The 21,324-nt window shown below is 40.3% G+C and overlaps 1 protein-coding gene across 2 annotated transcripts in view; it reads left to right on the top strand.

Annotated features, from left to right (window-relative positions):
• Positions 1 to 21,324, top strand: part of COL4A4 (collagen type IV alpha 4 chain) — a 67,001-nt gene that overhangs the window by 26,680 nt on the left and 18,997 nt on the right. For both annotated transcript variants that reach the window (XM_033068946.1, XM_033068945.1), the window contains exons 15-37: positions 180 to 239; positions 852 to 896; positions 1,894 to 1,947; positions 5,771 to 5,840; positions 7,308 to 7,412; positions 7,977 to 8,141; positions 8,681 to 8,773; positions 9,098 to 9,261; positions 10,676 to 10,748; positions 12,017 to 12,123; positions 12,470 to 12,653; positions 12,977 to 13,045; positions 13,178 to 13,282; positions 13,705 to 13,923; positions 14,498 to 14,659; positions 15,299 to 15,469; positions 16,616 to 16,759; positions 17,124 to 17,231; positions 17,480 to 17,658; positions 18,732 to 18,795; positions 19,322 to 19,396; positions 19,522 to 19,629; positions 19,939 to 20,046. In XM_033068946.1, coding sequence (XP_032924837.1) covers positions 180 to 239; positions 852 to 896; positions 1,894 to 1,947; positions 5,771 to 5,840; positions 7,308 to 7,412; positions 7,977 to 8,141; positions 8,681 to 8,773; positions 9,098 to 9,261; positions 10,676 to 10,748; positions 12,017 to 12,123; positions 12,470 to 12,653; positions 12,977 to 13,045; positions 13,178 to 13,282; positions 13,705 to 13,923; positions 14,498 to 14,659; positions 15,299 to 15,469; positions 16,616 to 16,759; positions 17,124 to 17,231; positions 17,480 to 17,658; positions 18,732 to 18,795; positions 19,322 to 19,396; positions 19,522 to 19,629; positions 19,939 to 20,046 — 2,632 coding nt within the window. The remainder of the gene's footprint in view (positions 1 to 179; positions 240 to 851; positions 897 to 1,893; positions 1,948 to 5,770; positions 5,841 to 7,307; positions 7,413 to 7,976; positions 8,142 to 8,680; positions 8,774 to 9,097; positions 9,262 to 10,675; positions 10,749 to 12,016; positions 12,124 to 12,469; positions 12,654 to 12,976; positions 13,046 to 13,177; positions 13,283 to 13,704; positions 13,924 to 14,497; positions 14,660 to 15,298; positions 15,470 to 16,615; positions 16,760 to 17,123; positions 17,232 to 17,479; positions 17,659 to 18,731; positions 18,796 to 19,321; positions 19,397 to 19,521; positions 19,630 to 19,938; positions 20,047 to 21,324) is intronic.

Raw genomic sequence — 21,324 nt, 5'->3', positions numbered from 1 at the left:
GAGCTACTTAGGCACTGCTGGTGATGCTGTGTGAAGTCAGCCCCAGTGATTGAGCCTTGCAAGTGAAACAAGATCCATTGATGTAATGTATACATCATTTAATAAATATGCACAAAAATTGAAATTTATGGCACACTTCGCTGAGCATCTTTGTTTAAAAACTATTTTGACTGCTCTAGGGCATACTTGGGAGAGGAGAAAAGGGTGAGAAAGGCCTTCCTGGATTCCCTGGATTGCGGGTAAGAAAATTGCACAATAAATTATATCACAAATTCACTATAGTTATGCAGTTTAAGTTTGCAATTCCAATACAGACTTTAAAGATTTTTTTAACTAATCTGTCATGCTTTATGTATTGAATATTTAGAAGACTTACCCTGGGACTTACCCTGTCTCAGACTTAAACATAAGCTCACACAGACTTTCCTTGGAAAGAAAGTAAATCTGTAGGGTTATCCTCTAAATATTTAGACCAGCACAAAGCTGCTCTGGAATAGCACAGTATTAACACAGTACTTTAATGTTCTCCATACGTGTTGATGGCAGTTTTTTACAGCAGCTTTACTTGTGCTTGATTTACCTACCAGTGCTGAAATGGAGCAGCATTCTACTACTGTGCTTGATTCCATATGGTAAAAAAATTAAGTGAAAACTTGACTGGCTTGCTTTGGTCTATAGTTCTAATTCTTGTTCATGTCTCACAGAAACTATTTTCAAAAGCTTTGAAAAGTTTTTGGAAGATATCCCAAGTAATATTTATCTATGTAACATTAACTATCAGCAGTTCTGAATAGGTTTAATTTTAAATAAGTTTTTACTGCTTTAGCTTACAATCTGCTTGCTTTTATTAGGGTCATCCTGGTTCTTACGGACCTGCAGGTTTTCCTGGAATGAAGGTACGAAGGCAGAAAGTGTAAGCAGCTCCCTGAACAGTGGGATCAGTGAGATTTTGTTTTCTGTGGATTTGTGCAGATTTGGAATTTCCACATACTTCACAGCTCAGATTGCATTCCTTCTTTTCTCTTCTGGTACCTGTTGCCACAGAAGCTGTGTGAACTCTGTGTCTTTGAATTTCTGCCACTCTTTGAAATTTGGTGGAAATTTGCTAATGGAATCTGAAGTTGCAAGGAGGAGGAAAAGTCAGTGGGACACACATGCAGCATAACAGAAAAGTTATGCAGCATGTTAACTTTGTGTTTTATGGTGACATTGTTTGTGTAATTTTGTGGTGCATGCATGTTTTGTTCAAGTTTCTGGCTTGAGAAATTCCAGTGATGCTAAGTCTGCTAAATTTTACTTAGGAACTTACAACATCTTACTGGAATAAAGAACAATAGATGTATGTATATAGATCTATATCTTGCCCAACTCTAGTTAAGGTAGAGGTACATAAATCACATTAATGTATAAATATTTGCCTCTAGAGTTATGTTCCTGGTGACTGTTTTACCTGCAAAAATACTTTTCACTTTGTTTTTTACTCCTGCCTACCTAAAGAGTTTGAGTACTGGCTGGATGAGTACATTAGAAAATCATAAAAAGAGAAGAGAGCTGATGTGCAGTTGCTTTCCATGCAGTAGTTTAAGAGAGTCATTCAGCAAGCAACAAACCAATTTCAGCTGTATTAAGCAGTCTATCAGAGTCTGCTGGTATGTATTCCAGCTAATTCTGTGCCCCAGCTTCACTGAATCTGCTGAGCACTGTCTGAATAACCTGCCAATACATGCTGTGAATTTTCCAACACAGGAGAGTCTGTGAAACACCACCTACTGTACAAACCCAGTGAATTCTCTGAAAGAAGCTGTGGACACAATTATAACATGACAGTACTGTATGACTGCCTTTCTGGGTCTTAACAGATTAATCAAATTGTATTTATGTGATCCTTTCCAGGGTGAAACAGGATTTGCTGGTTTTCCTGGACAACCTGGCTATCCAGGCATACAGGTAAAAAGTGACCACACATTCACACCCCTCTCCCCTCTGTGCCAATATTTCCTCCAAAATGTACCCACTTGTCAGGTCATTTCCCTTTATACAGTCATAACTTCTTTAAAGGTTTACTATTATCATGGTAGTTGTAGTTATTCATCACTGTGGTAGTAAATAGAATGTAAGAAAACTGTCCTAGCTTGTACATGTGAGAATGGGAATTCTATTTTATGTACCACAGGAATTGTTTATCCCAAGAGTTACCTGTAAGTACACCAGGATAGCTGCCTAATCCACGAATTGTAGTACTCTGTAGGGTATTCATGGTTGAGCTGCGTTCTCCAGGGAGATATGGGAAGTAAAGGAAGCTGCTGTTTAGTTAATAGTATGATCCTATAAATGGGGATGAAAACTGGCCCCAAATGAGGTGGCAAAATTCCATTCAGATGGTTCTGTTTGCATGATTTACCAAAATCTCTTCACTTAAGTAATTGTTACAAGATGTTTACCAGAATGGTAAGGAAGTGGACTCCTTCACAACAGCTGTGTTTAAACATTTCCTACTTTGGCTCACTTAGATGACACTCTCTTTTATTTTACAATACCTGCTGCTTTCCATTGTGGATTAGAAATGTAGGTATCACATCCCAGGGCTAAGCAGTAAAACAGTAAAATATTTAAAGTGTGGAAGAGATACTTAAAACAATTTCAGAAGACCCAGGTGTCAGTCTAGTGACATTTCAGGACAAAAGTTTATGAATTTTCTTCTGCAGGCTGCAGAAGCAATGAAATTCTGACTGCTGATCATAGTGTAATTCTGAGTAACAACAAAGACTTGAATGAAGGGAACTATTATATTTCCTGTGGAATTTACAATGCTAAAGCACACTCAGAAGAAAAACGCAGTTCTGGATGCTAGCCTAGAGGGAGCAAAGCAGCAGTGAGTCAAGTCAGGGGGAAAGGCTCAGGAGTCCTAGGATAGGGTCCAAGTAGTCAACAGTGTATGAGCAAGAGAAGTGAAATACTGCAATGCAGAAGGTGGATGACAGAATCATCATTAGCAACACCAAGGCTGAGAAAGCTCATCAAAGTTATTACCACTGCACAGAGGACAAAAACATTATTGCAGAAATTGTGACGCTAATGAACTTGGCTTAAATATTCTGGAACACAAAAGTCAAGGAGTGTTTATTTCCCTCTGAAATATTTTTTTTAAAAACTGTATATAAGCCAGTAAATTTTCCTCAAGAGATTTGCACAAAAATCATCTCTGTTATAAACTAAAGGTTAAGATTGGAACACACTGTACATAATCCATGGCAACACAAAAAACTAAACTGTGGCTGGTGCAAACTTGTCATAAGTAGTACACAGCTAAAGACACAGTAGAAAGCACACAAAAGCAACAAACAGGTTCTCAAAGCATGTTTACAAAATGAGAAATGACAAACATACAAAGTAAATAATTAAAAGTACAACAAAAACATCTGGCTTAGTCACAAACTTACTTTCAAAGTTAGGACTGCCAGGAGAATGCTAGACCAGCTTCTTCAGCTAAGGTTTTAATTATGTGGTCATAACCCAGGGGGGAAAAATAGCCCACAGATGCTACTTTTCCTCCCCTTTGGCTATTATCAACTTCTCAACATGGTGATAATTAAGCTGAAACATTGCATATCAGATTGTACATACCGTTTTAACTTAGGGCCGAATTAACAAACTTGAGAGAAATCATGTTATAGACAGAACAGTGCATTCCTCAGACTCCATTGATTAGCCCACAGCCTGAGTAGCCATCAGTACAAACAGTAAACAAAAACATGATTAATTGTTGGTAGGTTATGCTAGGGAAGTGTTGAAGTCCTGCAGTAATGAATCAGAAAGATGAAATTACAATTGCTAGTGCCCAGAGCAAAAGAAATCAAATCAAGTATAGATACAACTTAATAAAAAAAGGGTAACTAATACAGATATGCAAAATCCTAAATGATTGCACAGATGCTGTAGTTTTGATTGGGAAACAATTGGAGAAATCTGATTATTCCTGAAGGGGGCAGACCTATCCAGACTGCACCAACTGTTCAGCTGGCCTCACCTCAGCTGTTGCTTATGATCTACTAAAAATCACATGCACAGAAGGAACAAGAATTTGATCAAAACTTCTCCTGGGAATAGCCTGTCTTTATGAAGATTTTTCTGAAACAAACATGTCCATAGAAAATCTAAGATGTATTCAGATTTAAGATGTAGAGACAGAAAAAAACCCAGTTTCATTGAAAGTAGATTTCATCTTTAAAAATGCTAACTATTGCTAAAAGCAAAGAGTGAACTTCAAGGAATTGTTGCCACAGCCTTTGATGCCTAAGCCTTGATACTGCCAGCACATTTTTTAAAAAATAAACTGTTAGAAGGTTGAGTCTCCTGGACTTATGAAAGAGAAAACATTATCTGTCAACAAAATAATCCAAACAGATCTATGCCATTATGTAGGAGTGTACCAACAGTGAAAACACAGCAAATAGGCAGCTGCCAGCCAAGGAGGGTCATTAGCCCTAACAGCCTAAAACCAGATTTCCAGAGACCACAACCAGAATTTATTACTTGAGATACCAAGAGCAGACATGTTTGACATTGGCTTATTACTCTTCAGTTATTTCTTGTGTTCTGGTTGTGTCATTTTAAAATTAGCACAAAAATTGTATAAAACTTGGGCCAAATACATCTATTATGCAACTCTTTGATTATTTACCATTATTAAATTAATTTTAAAGCTCACAATCCTTTCTAAATTTATCAGAGGAGGGAAAATGCTAGTTTTCCTTTTCTTGTCACTCAGAAGGCTCTTTGTGTCATTAGGGAAGACAAATTTATGTTCCTGTTTAAAAGAACCAAAGATGACACAAGGATATTTTTTCATTCTGCAAGATAAGTCAAAGGAAACAGGCCAGAGATCAAGAGGGTAGCAGTCAGTGACAGAACTGTCTAATTACTGTAGACACCATTAAAAAAAAAAGGCCAAGAAAGAGGCATAGAGGCCTTGTTTTCACGTGTGTAAGAATGGGTATCCAGTTTTGCAGTCCCAGTTCTCCCTGTCTGTGTCCTAAACAGCCCTGGGAGCCAGTCCTGGGAATGCAGCCTCACTACGCAGTTCCCACATTGACATTCTTGTTTTCTCAGTTCCCATTTGCTGAAAAAGGAAAGCTGATTTCTAATCTACAAAGAAAAGATCTAATACAATTTGCCACATAAAAGTCTTCTCTAAAGTCCACTTCACTTGCAATTCTAAGTAACAAAATCCAAGTTAATTTAGAAATCCTCCAAGAAGAAGTGATTTTCCTCACCATTAGTAAGCACTTTTATGTTTCCCTAATGCAGATGTTTTAAAGAGCTTTGAGTATCTCTTACCACTGATAATAGCTGTCAGACTGTGAAACTTTTTACTTCTGTCATAGAAATAGTTTCCTAATTCTGATATAGAATTTTTGTAATTTTAATTACAGATTGGTTGTTAAAATATCTCAGTTAAATGGATACTGATTTACTGTTGTTGAGTCATATTTACAATAAATTAATGAAATCAAATACAACAGTCATGTATTCTGAAGGGTCAAATAGATATGTATGATGGGTATATTACTGTTTAGCCACTGGCATCCTGAAAGATAATGATTATTTTAAATCCTTTTGCTCGGTTTTAAATGCTGTAAAGTGTCAAAATCAAGTTTCCTGGGCGGTGTGTGTCAAATCCTTTTATACCCCCCATTGTTGAAATATTCAGTTACATTCTAGTACACCATATATTTATATATTAAAAAAAAAAACTGTTGGATTCTTACAGGGGGATCCAGGAGAGAAAGGGCCCCCAGGTCCTCCTGGAGATGTTGGAACCGTACTGCCTCCTATAAAAGGTTGTATCTATTTTTGACTAGTCTTTGTGCTGTATGAAGTGCAGGACCTGTTTTGCTAAGGTGTGTGAAGGTGGTCACTAGGGGTGCAGGGGGCAGAATCCCAAAACATTCGTAGTGGCCACAGGCTGTGTTTGTGGGTTTGGCCACATTTTTGTGTTTGCTTGTCTCACTGAATTTCCTGGAACTACGTTAAACATTCAATTGTCAGATTAAATGTTGTGGGCAAGATCTTTGTGCATGCAGTCACACCTAGATCTGAAGGACTCTCATGTTATTGGACCTAAGCATATCTACAAAAAATCTATGAAAAATAAGCTCATGCTGTTTAATAGACAGCAAATAAGAAAACTTGCCTTCCCATTGTAATTTAGGATTCCTGCTTTCAGTATTGCTGTGGCACACAGGTTTTAGACTACAATCAAGCTTCCTGTTGCATAGCAGGGGCAAAGTTCTGGGACTAGTCCAACAAAATACCTGTCAATTTATTACCTTCCTCCCTAAACCTGAGGCTGGGTTTTAATGTCCCAGCTCGCTTTATCCCCATCTTACTCATCTAATCAGTGAAAAAAGGTGTGGAAATTCTTATTTCATAGCAGGAAGCAGTGGGGAATGGCCAGGTCTGCTGTCTACAAGGTTGTGCTTTTGCATCTAATACTTGGAGAGTTTCAATAGAGAAGTCATTATAAATTGTATTTCTAGTGCAGCACTAGAAATTTCTTGTCATCACAGAAGTAAGTTACAACAAAACCCCAGTTCAGCAGAACACCCCCATTAGATAGGGGCCTCATCCTAAACTAAGTTTAATTTTTTCCACAGAAGTCTGTGGTTTCCAGTCCATACAACAAACAACCCCACACTTAATACCTGAAGTAACTTTCAGTCATGTGCATGGTGTGTGAGTGGGTGCAGTCTTCAGAAAAAGAGGCCTTTAGCACAAGAGAGAACAGAACTACTGCCAATAATTTCTTTTTCCAATTTAAGGAAACTAGTTACATCTGATTCATGTTTGCTTAATCAGTATGTAATTGGAATTTGAAATTTCATTACTTGTAGCAATTTTGAAAGTATACTTTAAAAAATCTGGATAATTTTAACCAAGGTGATCCTGAAATGACTTCCCTGTGTGTACTGTCAAAGTACATAACATGAAATCCACATTTATTTTAAATGCTACATGCATTTATTTTGGGCAAACGTTTCTCTCAGCATTTTGTAATACATAGCACAAAGATACTCCTACAGAGTGACAAAGAGTTAAAAATGTGCTTGTGAAATAGGCTGGAATCCATAGAAAAGTAACCAAATCCTCCCACCTTAAAATTAAATTGTTACACATTTTAAAATACTTTATAAATTATTTTACTCTTGTGTAGTTTCCAAATTATAATTTTGGTTTCGGCTTAATTGAGATTTAAGCTGTGAATTCCATAAGGTGTTCAACTCACATGTTTCTGTAATTCTCTGTAGGTCCACGAGGAGATCCTGGATTTCCGGGTCCTGCTGGTGAAATGGGGTCTGTTGGACCAATTGGTCCTTCAGGCCTTCTAGGAAGACCAGGATATGATGGAACAAGTAAGAGAAGTAGAGGATAAATGTGAGCTATACACCAGAAGGAAAGAAAGCAGCTGAAAGAAAACTGTTCCTTGTTCTTGCTTGATGCAAGTCACCAACTGTAAAGACTGTTCAGTAAAAATATTAACTCAGCACTAAATTGCCAGAAAAAGAAACAAAATTATCTAAGCAGAACATCAGGAATGATTAGAAAAGGAACAGAAAACTACCATGGTAAACCCATGGTTTAACTGTGTCTGGAGTGCTGTGCTTAAAATTTCTGCTCTCCATCTCAAAAAGATATAAAGGGATATGCTGAGGATGGCTTTGCTCTGTATGAGGAACTGGAGTAACTGGGATGTCTGGAAAAGAGATAATGGAGGGAAGGAGGAAAAGGAGCATTTGAAGGTCTACAGCAGAAACCCATTTTCTTGTGCATCCTGAAAAACCTAAGGATTTGGATTCAAGCATTAGTTATATAGAAGCTGTTTTTCAGGACAGTCCTGGATGGTCTGGAGTTTCCTCCTTGATATCTCACATTAATGCTGTATGGGCTATTTACCTTTCTTTTTTTTTTTTTTTCAGGTCTTCCTGGCCTGCCAGGAGTAAGTGGGGCACCAGGACCTCAAGGTTTTCAAGGGGACCCTGGTTTGCCTGGAACAGGTGAATTAATCCCAGGAAGACCGGGATTTCCAGGACCACCAGGCCCACCAGGGCAGCCAGGAAGACAAGGCTTACCTGGACTACCCAGTAGGTTCAATAGAAATTTATATAACAAGAACAGAATTCTGCAGATTAATAGATCCATTGCTTTTGTTGGTGCTACAAATACAGAGAAGTGAAAAGTGAATTTTGACAGATATTTCAAAGTTTACATGGGATGCTGAAAACATATATTTCCTATTAACTTTTGATCAGTGATATTTCAAGATTTTCACAGTTTTCTGGGTGATTTAAACACAGAGAAGTAACATACATATTAAAATTCTATTAAGAATATACTACTTGAAGTTAAAACTACTAAGGAGGAAATCTGCATCCTTTAGAAAAGAAAAAGTCAAGTTCTAAGTAGAAAAAAATAGCAGGGGCAATGAAAAGCAATGTGCCAACATCAACTCTAGCCATACTGTCTGTAGAAGTCTAATCTATAAGCAACAACTTGTAAAGCATTTACTAGGATCTCTAACTTTTCATGTGAGAGTAACAAGAGAAGGGAGAGGAGGACACATAATAAGCTGTGGAAACAGTGGACCTGATTTATACTGGCTGGAAAATTTGTTTTTTCAAAGGTGTAATCTGTACTGAGAGAGGGATCCCTGGAGAACCTGGAGCAAAAGGTCAGATAGGCCTTCCAGGAAGAAAAGGTGCAAAAGGAGAGAAGGGTAAGTTGGCCTGGATAACAACAATTTGAGTATGAAACCTTTGCCAGGAGTGTCAGATCTAATATGAAAGAAGTTGATGGTAACTTGGAGGATGAGGCCCATTAAAATACAGAGTTACACAGCCTGTTGGCACTGGGGCTTCTGAGTCAGCAGAGTTGGTGCAGAGTTACTCAGCACTGTAAAGGGAGACTGATAATCCTCTCCAGGTGTGATAGTATGAGATAGAATGGTCTTTGCACTACACATGCAGAAAATAAACAGGGCAACATTATTTTTTGTCTATTAATTTTGCTGTTCCAATGTAATTTTGACACTTTCCTATAGGAAGTCAAGGCTTCTGCTCATGTAGTGCTGGTCCTCCTGGTCCCCGTGGTGCACAAGGACCTCCAGGTACTCAAGGAAGGAAAGGACAAATGGGATACCCTGGAAGACACGGGGAAAAGGGCGACCCAGGCTCAGCCGGTGCCGTGGGATCACCAGGGCTCCCTGTGAGTAGCTCTCATGAGCTTCAGTAAACATCAAGTTACCTCTCAGTGCTCTGGAAAACTGGAACTTTTATCTACTTTAGCTTAATACAGTCTCATGAAACAAGCTTTTTCTTTTGGGAGCAGACTTGCTTTCTTTAATGCGCTTCATATAGTTTATCTTAGTCCCCAGAGTGAGCAATAATTCAAAACACCACTTAATCTAACTGCTTTAGGAATACACTATATGATAATTTATTGTCTTGCTGTGATTTTCATCTGCTTCTTCTGATCTGACATATGGAATGTACATCCAGGATGCTGCATCCCAAAATGATGCCAAATAGAAGGGTTTTATAACACATTTTTGTGTGTGAGAGGGTTTTCTTTGAAAATATAGGTAGATATGCCCTGCTTTATAACTGTTGCATTATGGTTGGGTTTTTGGGTTGTTTTGAGGGGCGTGTTTAGAGGGGGTTTTGTGCTCTTTTTTGTTGTTCTTGCTTGGTTTTTTTTTTGAAACTAGAGTTTTTTTTAATAGCAGAACTGTTTTTCCACATAAGAAATTGCTTAAAAGTTTCCAGAAATTTTTGAAGTTTCTTTCAAAAGAAAAAAAAAGCAAACAAGTCCATTGTGAGTCTGAGAGAAGGAGGTGGAAGGGCTCTTATTCAAGTTCCAAAAGTTTCATTAGAAGGTTTATATTTGGTCTCTTTTTTTTTTCTTAAAACCCTATTACCTGAGGGTATGTGAGACTGATGTTTTAGCCATTGCAGCTCTGAAGTAAGGCTTGAAGCCTTCTGAACTTTGCTGTTCTTAGGTTACTTAACTGAGAAACAAGGACACAGTAATCACTTTGGAAGGAAATAATTCACTTCAGTACAGAAGTGCTGTGGTTTTCTTTTCCCCTCTAAACCTGTTGAGCCATATATTCATCTAAGAATATAATGTACCTAACCGGATGAAGTTTTTTTATTGGTGGCTTTGTGGGTTTTCACTCAGAAAAAAAAGCATCACTTACTTCCTGCTGTGTTCCCTTCTGGGAGGTCAGCCTCATCCAGCAGTCACCACCCTCCAGAGATTCCCTTCCTCAGAGGATTGTGGGTTGAAGTCTGCAGTGGGAAGAGTTAAGGAATCATTTGTCTCTTGATATTCTTACATTTGCAATCCCACATCTGTGCAGCCATGGGCCCACTGCTTCCAGCATTACAATTTCTTGCAGTTGTGTATCTGTGCATGTGGCAGAGTCAGGCTGGAAAGGCCATATGCCATTCACACTCCTCTTTTTGACCATCAAAAGAGACAAGTGTGTCCTTTTGCTTACTTTAATTGGTCTTTTTTGGGAGACCATGCAAGAGATAGATATCTAATTTTCCCTTAAATTCCCACTTTGATTTCTTGCTGGAGAAAACTGACACCACTTTTCTTTTTCAATGATAAGGGGACTCCTGGTTTTGCTGGACAGCATGGGGAAAAAGGAGAGAAGGGTGATCCAGGAAGAGTTAGAATAAAAGGTAAACACACTTTTTACCATTAATCTTTTTGTTTTCTTATATGATGTCTAGGCAGTAGTGTGAGAAAAACAATAATTTACTCTACTAAATCCATTAGCTCAGTAAGTTACTGAAACCTAGAGGGCATATATATCCAAACTGCTTTCTTGGTACCACCTCTTCTTGCTAAATACAAGATCAATAGAGTGTTTTGTGGGGTTTTTCTCTATACTTGAGCCATAAAACAGTTTTAACAGCATGTTATTAATGCTAACAAATGACTTTTCATGTCATGCAGTTGATAATTGGGGGTCTTCCAGAGGTATGTACAGCAAAGACTAAGCAGAATACAAATACTGTGAAATCATAAAGAAATATTACTGAACAGAAGCCACCTCCTGAAGTGTCATTTACCAGTATTATAGCTGTTATCTCAAATTAGGCCACCAACATCTTTCTTGGGAAAACCTCAGTCTCAATGACTATTCAGATTCCTCTCCTATTTCTAAAAATCACTCTTGACCAGGCATTGAAGAGAAACAATAGGCCACCAGTTGCACAATTGGAATTATTGTAATTAAATAGATCAAAACCTCTCCACAGTTATGGTTATGATTTGCAAAAGCAAAAGAAACAGAGAACAATAAATTACAGCAATCTGATGGCAAAGCTTAGAAAGGCTAAAATAGTTATTCACAAAAGATTGTCCTTCTTATTGTTTATAAAAAGTTAGCTTAGCTTTGGATGCCTGTGGGTTTTTTACAGATGTTGGAGCGAGGGAAAACATTTGCTTTTATTTGCAAAGGATTTCTTGACACAGCAGAATGAATCATTGTGTTAGAATAGTAGTACTGTTCTTGATGCAAAAGCTACTTTTTCATAAATACTGGTGCAAGAGGAAAAACCAAAAACCTTTGGAGAATATTGATGCAAATATTGATGCAAATATTCTGCATCATATGGTACTCTATATCCTGACTTCACTGAAATCAAGAACAAATCTGTGACCTGTGTCAATAGTAAAGTATTTTAACTCTGTATATAGCACGGACAAAAGCCATGTCCCTGTGGTACCTGTGAATGTGTCTTTTACAGACAGACTAAGTTGTTCCATCAGGTATCCAACTGCAAACTGCCTTCCTAAACCTAAAATGCCTAAGGAATGTGAATTCAAGGACTGGGAATTATGAAGACAGGATCAATGGTTACCCAGTATTTCCTTAAGCAGAAATAACTCCTCCCCCTAAAATTACTGCAAATATTATTTTTTTCCCAAAAAATATTTTAAGGATTAAAAGGTGAAAGAGGACCTACTGGGCTTCCAGGATTTCCAGGCCAAAGAGGTCTTGATGGCAGAGATGGGGAACTGGGATTGCCAGGGGAAAAAGGAGCTAAGGTATGTTTGACTTCCCCAGACTTTTTCCATTTCAATTAACATATTATCGTATTAAAAGTTATAAAAGTTTTTATCCATTAAAAAATTAGTTTCATGTAAGCATTACTGTTTATTTTGGCATTCCTGATTATAATCTCTGCACACTCTGTGTGCCAATATTATGGGGTCAGGAAACAAAAAATACACAAACCCCTTTGTTCCTATTGCCTTTGAATATTAATGTCATCCATGTAGTCTTTCCATTGTGAAAGTGTTTCTCCAGATAATTCTCTAACATGCTTTTCCATAATCAAAGAGAGGAGAGAAATTAGCTCTTGTTACTACTTACTGAGAATTTTTATTTCAGGGTGATTCTGGAGTAGCAATTCCAGGTGATAAAGGATTCCCTGGGCTCCCAGGACCTCCTGGGATAAAAGGCCAGATGGGATTGCCTGGTTTGGGGCTTCCTGGGTCTCCAGGAGCCAGAGGTAGCCCTGGAGACTTTGGTGATATGGGTGATGTTGGGCAACCTGGTCCAAAAGGCCAGAAAGGTAATTTTGAATGTTTATTTTAAGAATGAAATAGCAAAATACATGTTTGGATGTTTGGTGGTGCCCATTATGGTTTAATATGATTATATATTATATTAATATATTATTCTATATGTATGTCTATGTATATATATAGTGCTATTCATTAGAGTAAAAATAATTCCCCATCAAAACTTAAGTAATATGGAAATAAAAATCTACATAAACAGTCACTGCATGTTTGCACATTTGGTTGGGTAGTTCCCCAGAAATATTAAAGTAAGTGTTCAGACTCCAGTAAATTTAAAATCAAATAGGCCAGTTTCTTCTCCCTCTTGCTTCAGGTGAAACTGTCTGCATTACATCACCATATCCTGGAAATCCAGGTCCCCCAGGTTTTAAAGGTGTTCAAGGTAAGTTTATGCATAGGAGAATTTTTGATTTCTACTGAAATGGAGTTTCAAGTAGCTAATTAAAGAAAAGAGGCTGTCCTAAACTGCTACACTATTTACAGCCTTTTTTTTGTATTTCCTTTTTATTTCCAGGAGAAAAGGGTTTAAAAGGACTCCCTGGGCATCCTGGACCAAATGGCTTTGATGGGCAAAAAGGCTATCGAGGAAGGCCGGGAGCAGGAATCCCTGGGCCAGAGGGTGAATTGTGCCTTTCCTAATTTGGGAGAGCTGCTGGTCAAGTTGTAATGCATACATGCAGGGAAAAGTAGGGTAGGGCAGGGTAAAGTAGAATTGGATTGAAATGAATAGTTCAGTGTCCAGAGTGTCCAAACTGGACAAGAGTGACAGTAGTCAAAACAGATGCTGCCCCAAAGGAAACCCCTGTCACTTCCCACAGGAATTACCTCCTTCAATCCTCATGTATCATTAGCTGTAAATAAGAAACATGAAATTTAATGTATGGTTATATTTTTTTCTTTTCAATGTGACAATTTAAATCTGGCTAAATTTGGACTACAATATTCCACAGTTTGGGTGGGGGGAGAAGAGAACACAAAAAAAATACCTCCTGAACACCTCCTGAATTAAGCCTTATTTGAATTTAAAAATCATATCAACAGGCTTTCGAGGCACAGCTGGTGATCCTGGTGATGAAGGTGAAAGAGGATCTACAATTGATGGCAAAAATGGCCTACCAGGTCCACCTGGCACAGATGGTCAGAAAGGTCTTCCAGGTGACACCACTTATGGCCCTCCAGGAATCCCAGGCAACAGGGGACTGCCAGGACCCCCTGGTGCACAGGGAGCAAGGGGTAATCCAGGCATTCCTGGACTTCAAGGTATGGGCCAGTTTCTAGGAAACACTTCTACATGTTCAAAGGGCAAAATCTGAGCAAAGGTACTCCTGGTTCAGAGAAAACTTCTCACCCAGATCCAAATGGTGACTGTGAACAGCACTCCCTGATTTACATTTTGCTGTTTGCTGCAGTGATGCCTCCACAGCACCATGTCCTTCCCACCCCACAGAGGATATTGCTGTTTCCTTTTACAGGTGTTCCTTTTGCCTGGCCCTAAGCTGATACAGCCATCCTTCAGTGCAGGGAGCACCTATAGAACTGAGCTAGTGCTGTGCACCTGGTGCAGGCCAGTGAGCTACTCCCATTCTGTCCTACACATCAGAAACTGCCTTCTGTACCTATAGATGAGGGCTGGATTTGTATTTGTTCCTTAAAGAAAGAAGTTCTCCACAACAGCCAATTCTAAATTGCAGAAAAGCGTCACTTTTCACAAACTATGCAAAAACTAGAGGATGAGTAAGACACTACAGTAACTAAACACGTACATTTCAAAATTAAAACTAGGAATTTTGAGGGACCGTGAGTAATGGAATTAACAATGGTTTATTTTCCCCAGGACAACCTGGCACCCCAGGATTTCCAGGTGCCAAAGGTTTTAGAGGCCCAGAAGGTGATGTAGGAGCACCAGGCTGTCCAGGCTTCCCTGGCTCACCATGTGTCCCAGGCTTACCAGGACCACCTGGACTCAGAGGTGTCATGGGCCTGCCAGGACCTCAAGGTACACAACAGCCAGCAGGTTGCCTCACAGCTATAAGCTTTGCACATATTTTCTGCCAGATTTCATCACATGATTTTTGTGGCTAGCATGACAAATGTTTCCATGGGGGCTGCTCATTACTGTGGGTGTACATTATGTTTTGTACATTTCTTTAAACTCAAAAAATGTAGACTCTGCATCTCAGGTGTATCCCAACTTCCCTTCCCATGCTGTTCCTTAACTGGTCAAATCACAGTGGGTTCACTATAAGTAATAAACAAAGAGTTGTCTCTGATCTGTTATCCTGAGTAACTTAACTGAGCTCCTGTCAGTACTGTGATGCTTTTATCTTCCTTATTCTTCAGTGGAAGTATTATTTAGGAAGAGCTAGGAGACATATCTATCAAAAGTATTTACAAATTAGTAGGGATTTTTCACAGTGCTCTTATATTGTCTGTCACTAAAGAAATATAAGAAAACAAACATTCCAATTGAAAAATCTAGGTAGGGCCAGGACAACAACATAGTAAAGGTTTCAACTTACTTTGCCATGTTTGATGATCTTAAAATTTATACCAATCTATCACTTTCTACTTTTTCTATACAAATGCTTAACATTTGCCTGCATTTACATACACAGATTAAAGCTCTCTTTCTCAGGCTTACCAGGCTTTAAAGGTCAGAGGGGAGACAGGGGCCTGGCTGGGCCACCTGGAATCAAAGGTCTCAAAGGCTCTCTGGGCTCACGAGGTCTCCCAGGTCCTCCAGGCTCACGAGGTCCCCCAGGACTTCCAGGCAATAAAGGATCCATTGGCTTCCCAGGAGAAACAGGTATGTTAAATATCCTGCAGACCACCTCACCTGTAAGTTCTTTTGTAGAGGGAGCCCTTTTTAATGCTGTTAAGGTTAGGAAGTACTTTGCACCCACCTCCCTTTCCAGCTTCAAAAATAAGACTGCAGCAGGATAGAGTCAATAACCATAGAACCATCCCTTGTTCTTTCTCCTATGATAAAAATGAAGATATTAATATAGTTTGATGCATCTTGGTACATACTGGTGCTTTAGTTGTTTTACAACACTAACATATTTCTATATATTATTTCCTAACTATTTGTAATAGGTTGTCATATGCTATAATAAGAGGAATATGTTTATGGTTAACAGAATCCCTTGGGTGGCAAGTCCTGAGGGGCAAATGAGTCCAGGAAGGCTGAACATTCTTCAAGAAGGAAATTTTCAAGGCATGGGAACAGGCCATCCCATGCACTAAAGATGAGCCAGCAGGGAAGACAAGCAGCTGGGCTCAACAGAGTTTTAGCTGAACTCGGGAAAAAAAGGGAGAGTGTATGAAGTTTGGAAGAAGGGACAAGGGTGTCTTAGGGTTATGGGGGGAGAAAATCAAAAAGCCCAAAGTGCAGCCAGAACTCAATCTGGCTACTGCTGTAAAAGACAATAAAAATGCTTCTATAAATACGTTAGCAGCAAAAGGAGGAGTAAGGAGAATCTCCTTTATTGAATGGGAGGGGGGGAAACATAGTGACAAAGGGTGAGGAAAAGGCTGAGGTACTTAATGCCTTCTTTGCCTCAGTCTTTAATGACAAGCCCAGCTGTTCTCTGGGTAGCAGCCTCCTGAGCTGGAGGGCAAGGACAGGGAGCAGGACAAAGCCCCCATAATCCAGTAGCCACAGGCAAGGTCTGGTGGTGGGATGGGGATAACTACTTTAGGGGTAAGGGTAGCCTAAGGCTCCAGGGGCTGACTGCAGGTAGAGGGAGGCAATTTTCTTCAGTGGAATCCGGGTTTCAAGAGAAGTTTGACCTTGGCATGAAGCCATGCTCCAACTATTGGCTCTCTAGTTCTGCTGATTTCCTAAGAAGTACTTCTGAACATGCTGCTTTTGCATTATATTATTCATTAGAATATGACAGCAACAGTATAAGCAGATTTAACATGTAAATAAAGCATTTCATATTACCAGGAAGCAAAGGCATTCAAGGACCCCAGGGATTCCCAGGACTCCCAGGAATACAAGGCCCAATGGGAATCTTTGGTGTAAAAGGTGAAGAAGGAAAAATGGGTATACCTGGGCCTAGTGGAGAATGTGGAGATATGGGAATAAAAGGTTTGTAAAAATTCACTTCACTTTGTAGTTATACTGCTGCTATGTTTAGTTTTGTTACTACTGTGTTAAAAATCTGTTTAATTTTTATCGGAAAGAGAACAATCATGTGCAATCACAGGCAGTGGTCTTTCATAATTTCACAATCTTTCCTAATTCTTCTGATTTAACATCACCTGGGTTATGACTGAATTAATAAAAAAGCAAGGGAAGGATTGCAAATTCTGTCAGCAGTGAGCCTGCTGGAAAAACTGAGAACCACATTAGTATTTGAAGGCTTTTTCTATTAGGAAAGTCACCACTCAAAGTGATTTTCAGGACATGTCACTTGTGAGGATATATTTACATTCCATACGTTACTTCCAAGGTGAAAGGGGGCATCCGGGAGACAGCGGCTGCATTAACCTCCGTCTTGAGAAAGGACAAATGGGGGACCCAGGGTTTCCTGGTGAGCATGGATTGAGAGGTGAAAGAGGTAAGTTCATAAAAGAAAGCCCTGCACACACACACATTCCTCTGACATGGTTTTCACAGTGTGCACTCAGGGCTGCAGTAACATCCAGCCACCGTACCGTGTTTACAGATTCCTAAACTGGCTGCTTAATTTCTTTGGATTATCACTAAGGCAGTACACCAAGAGTGAAAGCATTGCCATATTAAAAATCAGTGTCAAACTCTGGCTTAATTTGATTGGTCATTATTTTGTTCTGCAATCAATTTCAGGTGAAAAAGGCAATACTGGTTTCAGAGGCACACGAGGATTTCCAGGGAAGAATGGTGTTCCAGGACTGCCAGGTGACCAAGGTGACACTGGAGTGATGGGGTTTCCAGGATCACGGGGTTTGCCTGGACCAAAGGGCCTTCAAGGAATTACAGGTTTTCAAGGAGAACCAGGTGACCAGGTAAACACAGTGGTAGTGAAGTGTCCTGGACGTTGCAGTTATCTCCCACCCTTAAGAAATATGAGGAAGGGTGCTTGTATTATACTCACCCATTAGATGTTCCCTCTGGGAAGAGACAGCCAGTGTAGTAGGAACTGTAAATTCCCTAATGAAACACCTCTGTGCCTTGGTTACATTTCAGCAGGACTGTGGTGGGAGTTAAGAAAGGATCTCTCTTAGCTGCTTGTTCTGATGTAGCTGTTGTGCCATGTAGTTGAAGTCCAGGCTCACTACACTAAACTGGGGGGCAAAAAACAGATGCACAATCAAGTCTTTAACATTATTCTTAAGAACAGATTGACAAACCACTTACCACAGAGATCATAACAGCAGCAGCACAATGATGCAATTAATATGTAGCTGCTTCTTCATATCCTGCTGTGTGAAGTGACCAAGGCAGCAGACAAGACAAAGCAAGTCTTCTTTGCCCCAAGCAGAACCCAGGCAAGCAGTGTTGCTCAAGAACAAATACACAAAACCACACAAACATTCCATGCAAGGTATAATTCTTTACTTCTTGTATGCTGGGGAGGTAGACAGTGAAATTACATCAAGGAAAAAGCACAGTTATTTTCTTGATAAGGGACAAACATTTGCTTTTTTTTGTTTAATTAAATATATTTGCTGATTAACGATCATTATTGAAAAGGAAAAATAGGGAAATCTACATTTTTATTGTGATATCACAATAGTTTTGGTTAATGTTTATAGTAAATTTTGGGTAACATACAACACTATTGGATATATATTTTATGTTACCTTTTATAGCAAATTATTCAAGCCATCTGTGGGGAAATTGAGGTGTTTGAGCCAAGAATGAGAAAAAGCTATAAAAGCACAAATTCAAAATTATTAGTAAGTCTAACCTACAGTTTCTTGTTGGTGGCCAGTGTTTGACATGTAACAAAGACTGGATGTTTTTTTACTGAGCTTAAGATACAGTTTTGCTACCAGAACCAAATGCTCCTGCAGATCATTCCTGTTACACATATCCTATGTCAAACATTTTTATTTTGTTTTTTAAAAAAAATCAGGGTGATGTTGGCTTACCAGGAAACCCTGGATATCCAGGACTGATTGGCCCCAAAGGATGTAAAGGTAATAACTTTATATAGATACGTTTTGAAAAGAGCAATATTGTTAGGATATATGTGGGATAGATGGTGAAGACTCACTAGAAACTTATTTTCACTTCTGTCCTGCTTTCCCATAAAAAATGAATGTAAATTAGAACCAAGTCTCACTTACCTGAAGGCAAAAGTTGCATTTCAGTACATTATTTTACAGCTTGCTCCTTTAAAAGTAGGTATTGCTAATTTAGAAGATAAATTCCTGTCAAATTTCATAAAACTTAAAAATTCCATCAAAACCATGTACAAATCCATTCTTTTGGATATGGAAATTTTTTCAAATCAAATAAGAACAAATGCAATCAAAGTGCACTGTCATAATTTATTTGTATGTGCCAAATGTGCCAAAGCAATTTTCATTTTGTGTTCTCTTAGTCCCTTCTATAGCTGTTTATATCTATTAATGACTTTTCTGATCTTAAAAAAGTGTCCAGCTTTGCTTTTGTGGATGGAAAGGATGCTTGTATAAAATGGAAGTCATTCTATCTCAACAGGCAAGAGAGGTGACCCAACTCCTCTGCTTGGTACACACGGACGGAAAGGACCTCCAGGAGATCCAGGATTGCCAGGTACCTCTGCCTCATTGAAGACAAAATTGGACTTAAACATTTATTTTCTCTAAGTTTTGTTAGCAGTTCTGCTCCCTGTGCATTTTCAGACATTCATTTGAGCTTTTTTTTTTTTTCCCATTAAGGACTTAGTGGATTTCCAGGGGAGAAGGGTTTACCAGGTACCCAAGGACAGCCTGGAAGACCAGGATCCAAGGGTGACCCTGGATATCCAGGGCTACCTGGATTGCCAGGTAATGCCAAAGTTTGAAAAACAGTGCCATGGAATAGCTCAAAAGAGATATGAAACTGGAGAAGGCAGTTGAGGCATCTCTGGGAGGAGGCTGCAGAAATCGGAGATCATATGAAGGGGGCACTGAAAGTTCTTTCTGTACTGATAGCAGCAATTGTCTGCTCAGTGTCAGAGAGCAAGACCCATTAATTCTTCCTACATCCCCAAACACTTTCAGGTACTGTTGTTAACACAGTGTGCTGCATAGCATGGGGAAAAAATCAACAGTATAATAGAATTGTATATTCACAGAGGTTTCTTTCACTCTCAGGAGCTACAGGTCCTCAAGGATTGCCAGGAGAACGTGGAGAAGATGGAAAACCTGGAATTTTGGGACCTCCAGGATTGCAAGGGTTACCTGGATCCCAAGGCAGAAAAGGTAAACAGAATATAAAGTGCCATTCTAGTGGTAATGTGACAGTAGCAAACATAAATACTGTTTCAGTAGTGAAAATGGAAAAGGCCTAACTGTGACTGTGATTTGGACTCTGTGCTCTCTTGAACTGCTAGAAGACTTAAGTCAGTTCCCATGGCCTCTGAGAAGTAACATAAATGCTACTTTGGAAAATTGGGCTACAACCTAAAATGGATAAGGAGGAAAGTAGAAACAGAGTCTGGCTTAGCTGATGCAACCAATAGCAGAACTTTAGGAAAGAAAAAGGAGTTTGCAGTATTTCAGTTGTTTCACTTCAGTTATGCTGTGTTCTACATTTTCACCATGGAGTGCCACTGTTACTCTATAAACCCAGCAGACTGCTATGACAGCTTGTTTTTCAAATTTGTTTTAACAAATTGTGATAACTTGAGCTGCATTTTATTGTTGGTTCTCTTGCTGCTTGTCTGATTTTGGAGTATTTAGCAGAGAAGTATTTCCTCCAAATCCTAATTTACAGTAATTTCACGAATACAAGCCGCACCAATTTGACCAAAATTTTGGTGGAAACCCGGAAGTGCGGCTAATATTCCGGGGCGGCTAATCTATTAACAAAATTCTAAAAGCTGCCAACACGGAAGTGAGAGCCCGCGGCAGCCCCAAGCCAAGCTGGAGCCCGGCCGGCCCCGGCAGAGGTGGGAAAGCCTGGCAGAGGCGGGGCCAGCAGTGTGGGGGCGGGCGGCAGAGCCTGAGCCAGCAGGGCGGGGCAGGGAGGGCGGCAGAGCCTGAGCCAGCATGGCGGGGGAGCCCGGGAGAACTGGGGCTAGCAGTGCAGGGGAGCATGGCAGAAGCAGGAAGGCCGGCGGGTGGGGCTGCCTGGCAGCGGGGGAAGCCCAGCATAATCGGGGCCAGCAGCATGGGGGAGCCCGGCGGCAGACGGGAGGGGGCGGCCGGCGAGCCTGGTGGCGGCGGCGGCAGCCCTGCCGGCGGGGCGAGCGAAAGCGGCGCTCGCGAAGCGCCGCCGCCGCTCGCGAAGCGCCGCCGCCGCTCGCGGAAGCGCCGCCGCCGCGAGCGAAGCGCCGCCGCCGCGAGCGGAAGCGCCGCCGCCGCTCGCGAAGCGCCGCCGCCGCGAGCGGAAGCGCCGCCGCCGCTCGCGAAGCGCCGCCGCCGGGAGCGAAAGCGCCGCCGCCGGGAGCGAAAGCGCCGCCGCGAGCGAAAGCGCCGCGGGGCGGGCGCGGCGCTCGCGAGGCGCGGCGCTCGCGAGGCGCGGCGCTCGCGAGGCGC

This window comes from Catharus ustulatus, chromosome 10 (genome assembly GCF_009819885.2).
Source record: "Catharus ustulatus isolate bCatUst1 chromosome 10, bCatUst1.pri.v2, whole genome shotgun sequence".
Taxonomy (NCBI): domain Eukaryota; kingdom Metazoa; phylum Chordata; class Aves; order Passeriformes; family Turdidae; genus Catharus; species Catharus ustulatus.
This window is presented reverse-complemented; position numbering and strand designations above follow the sequence as displayed.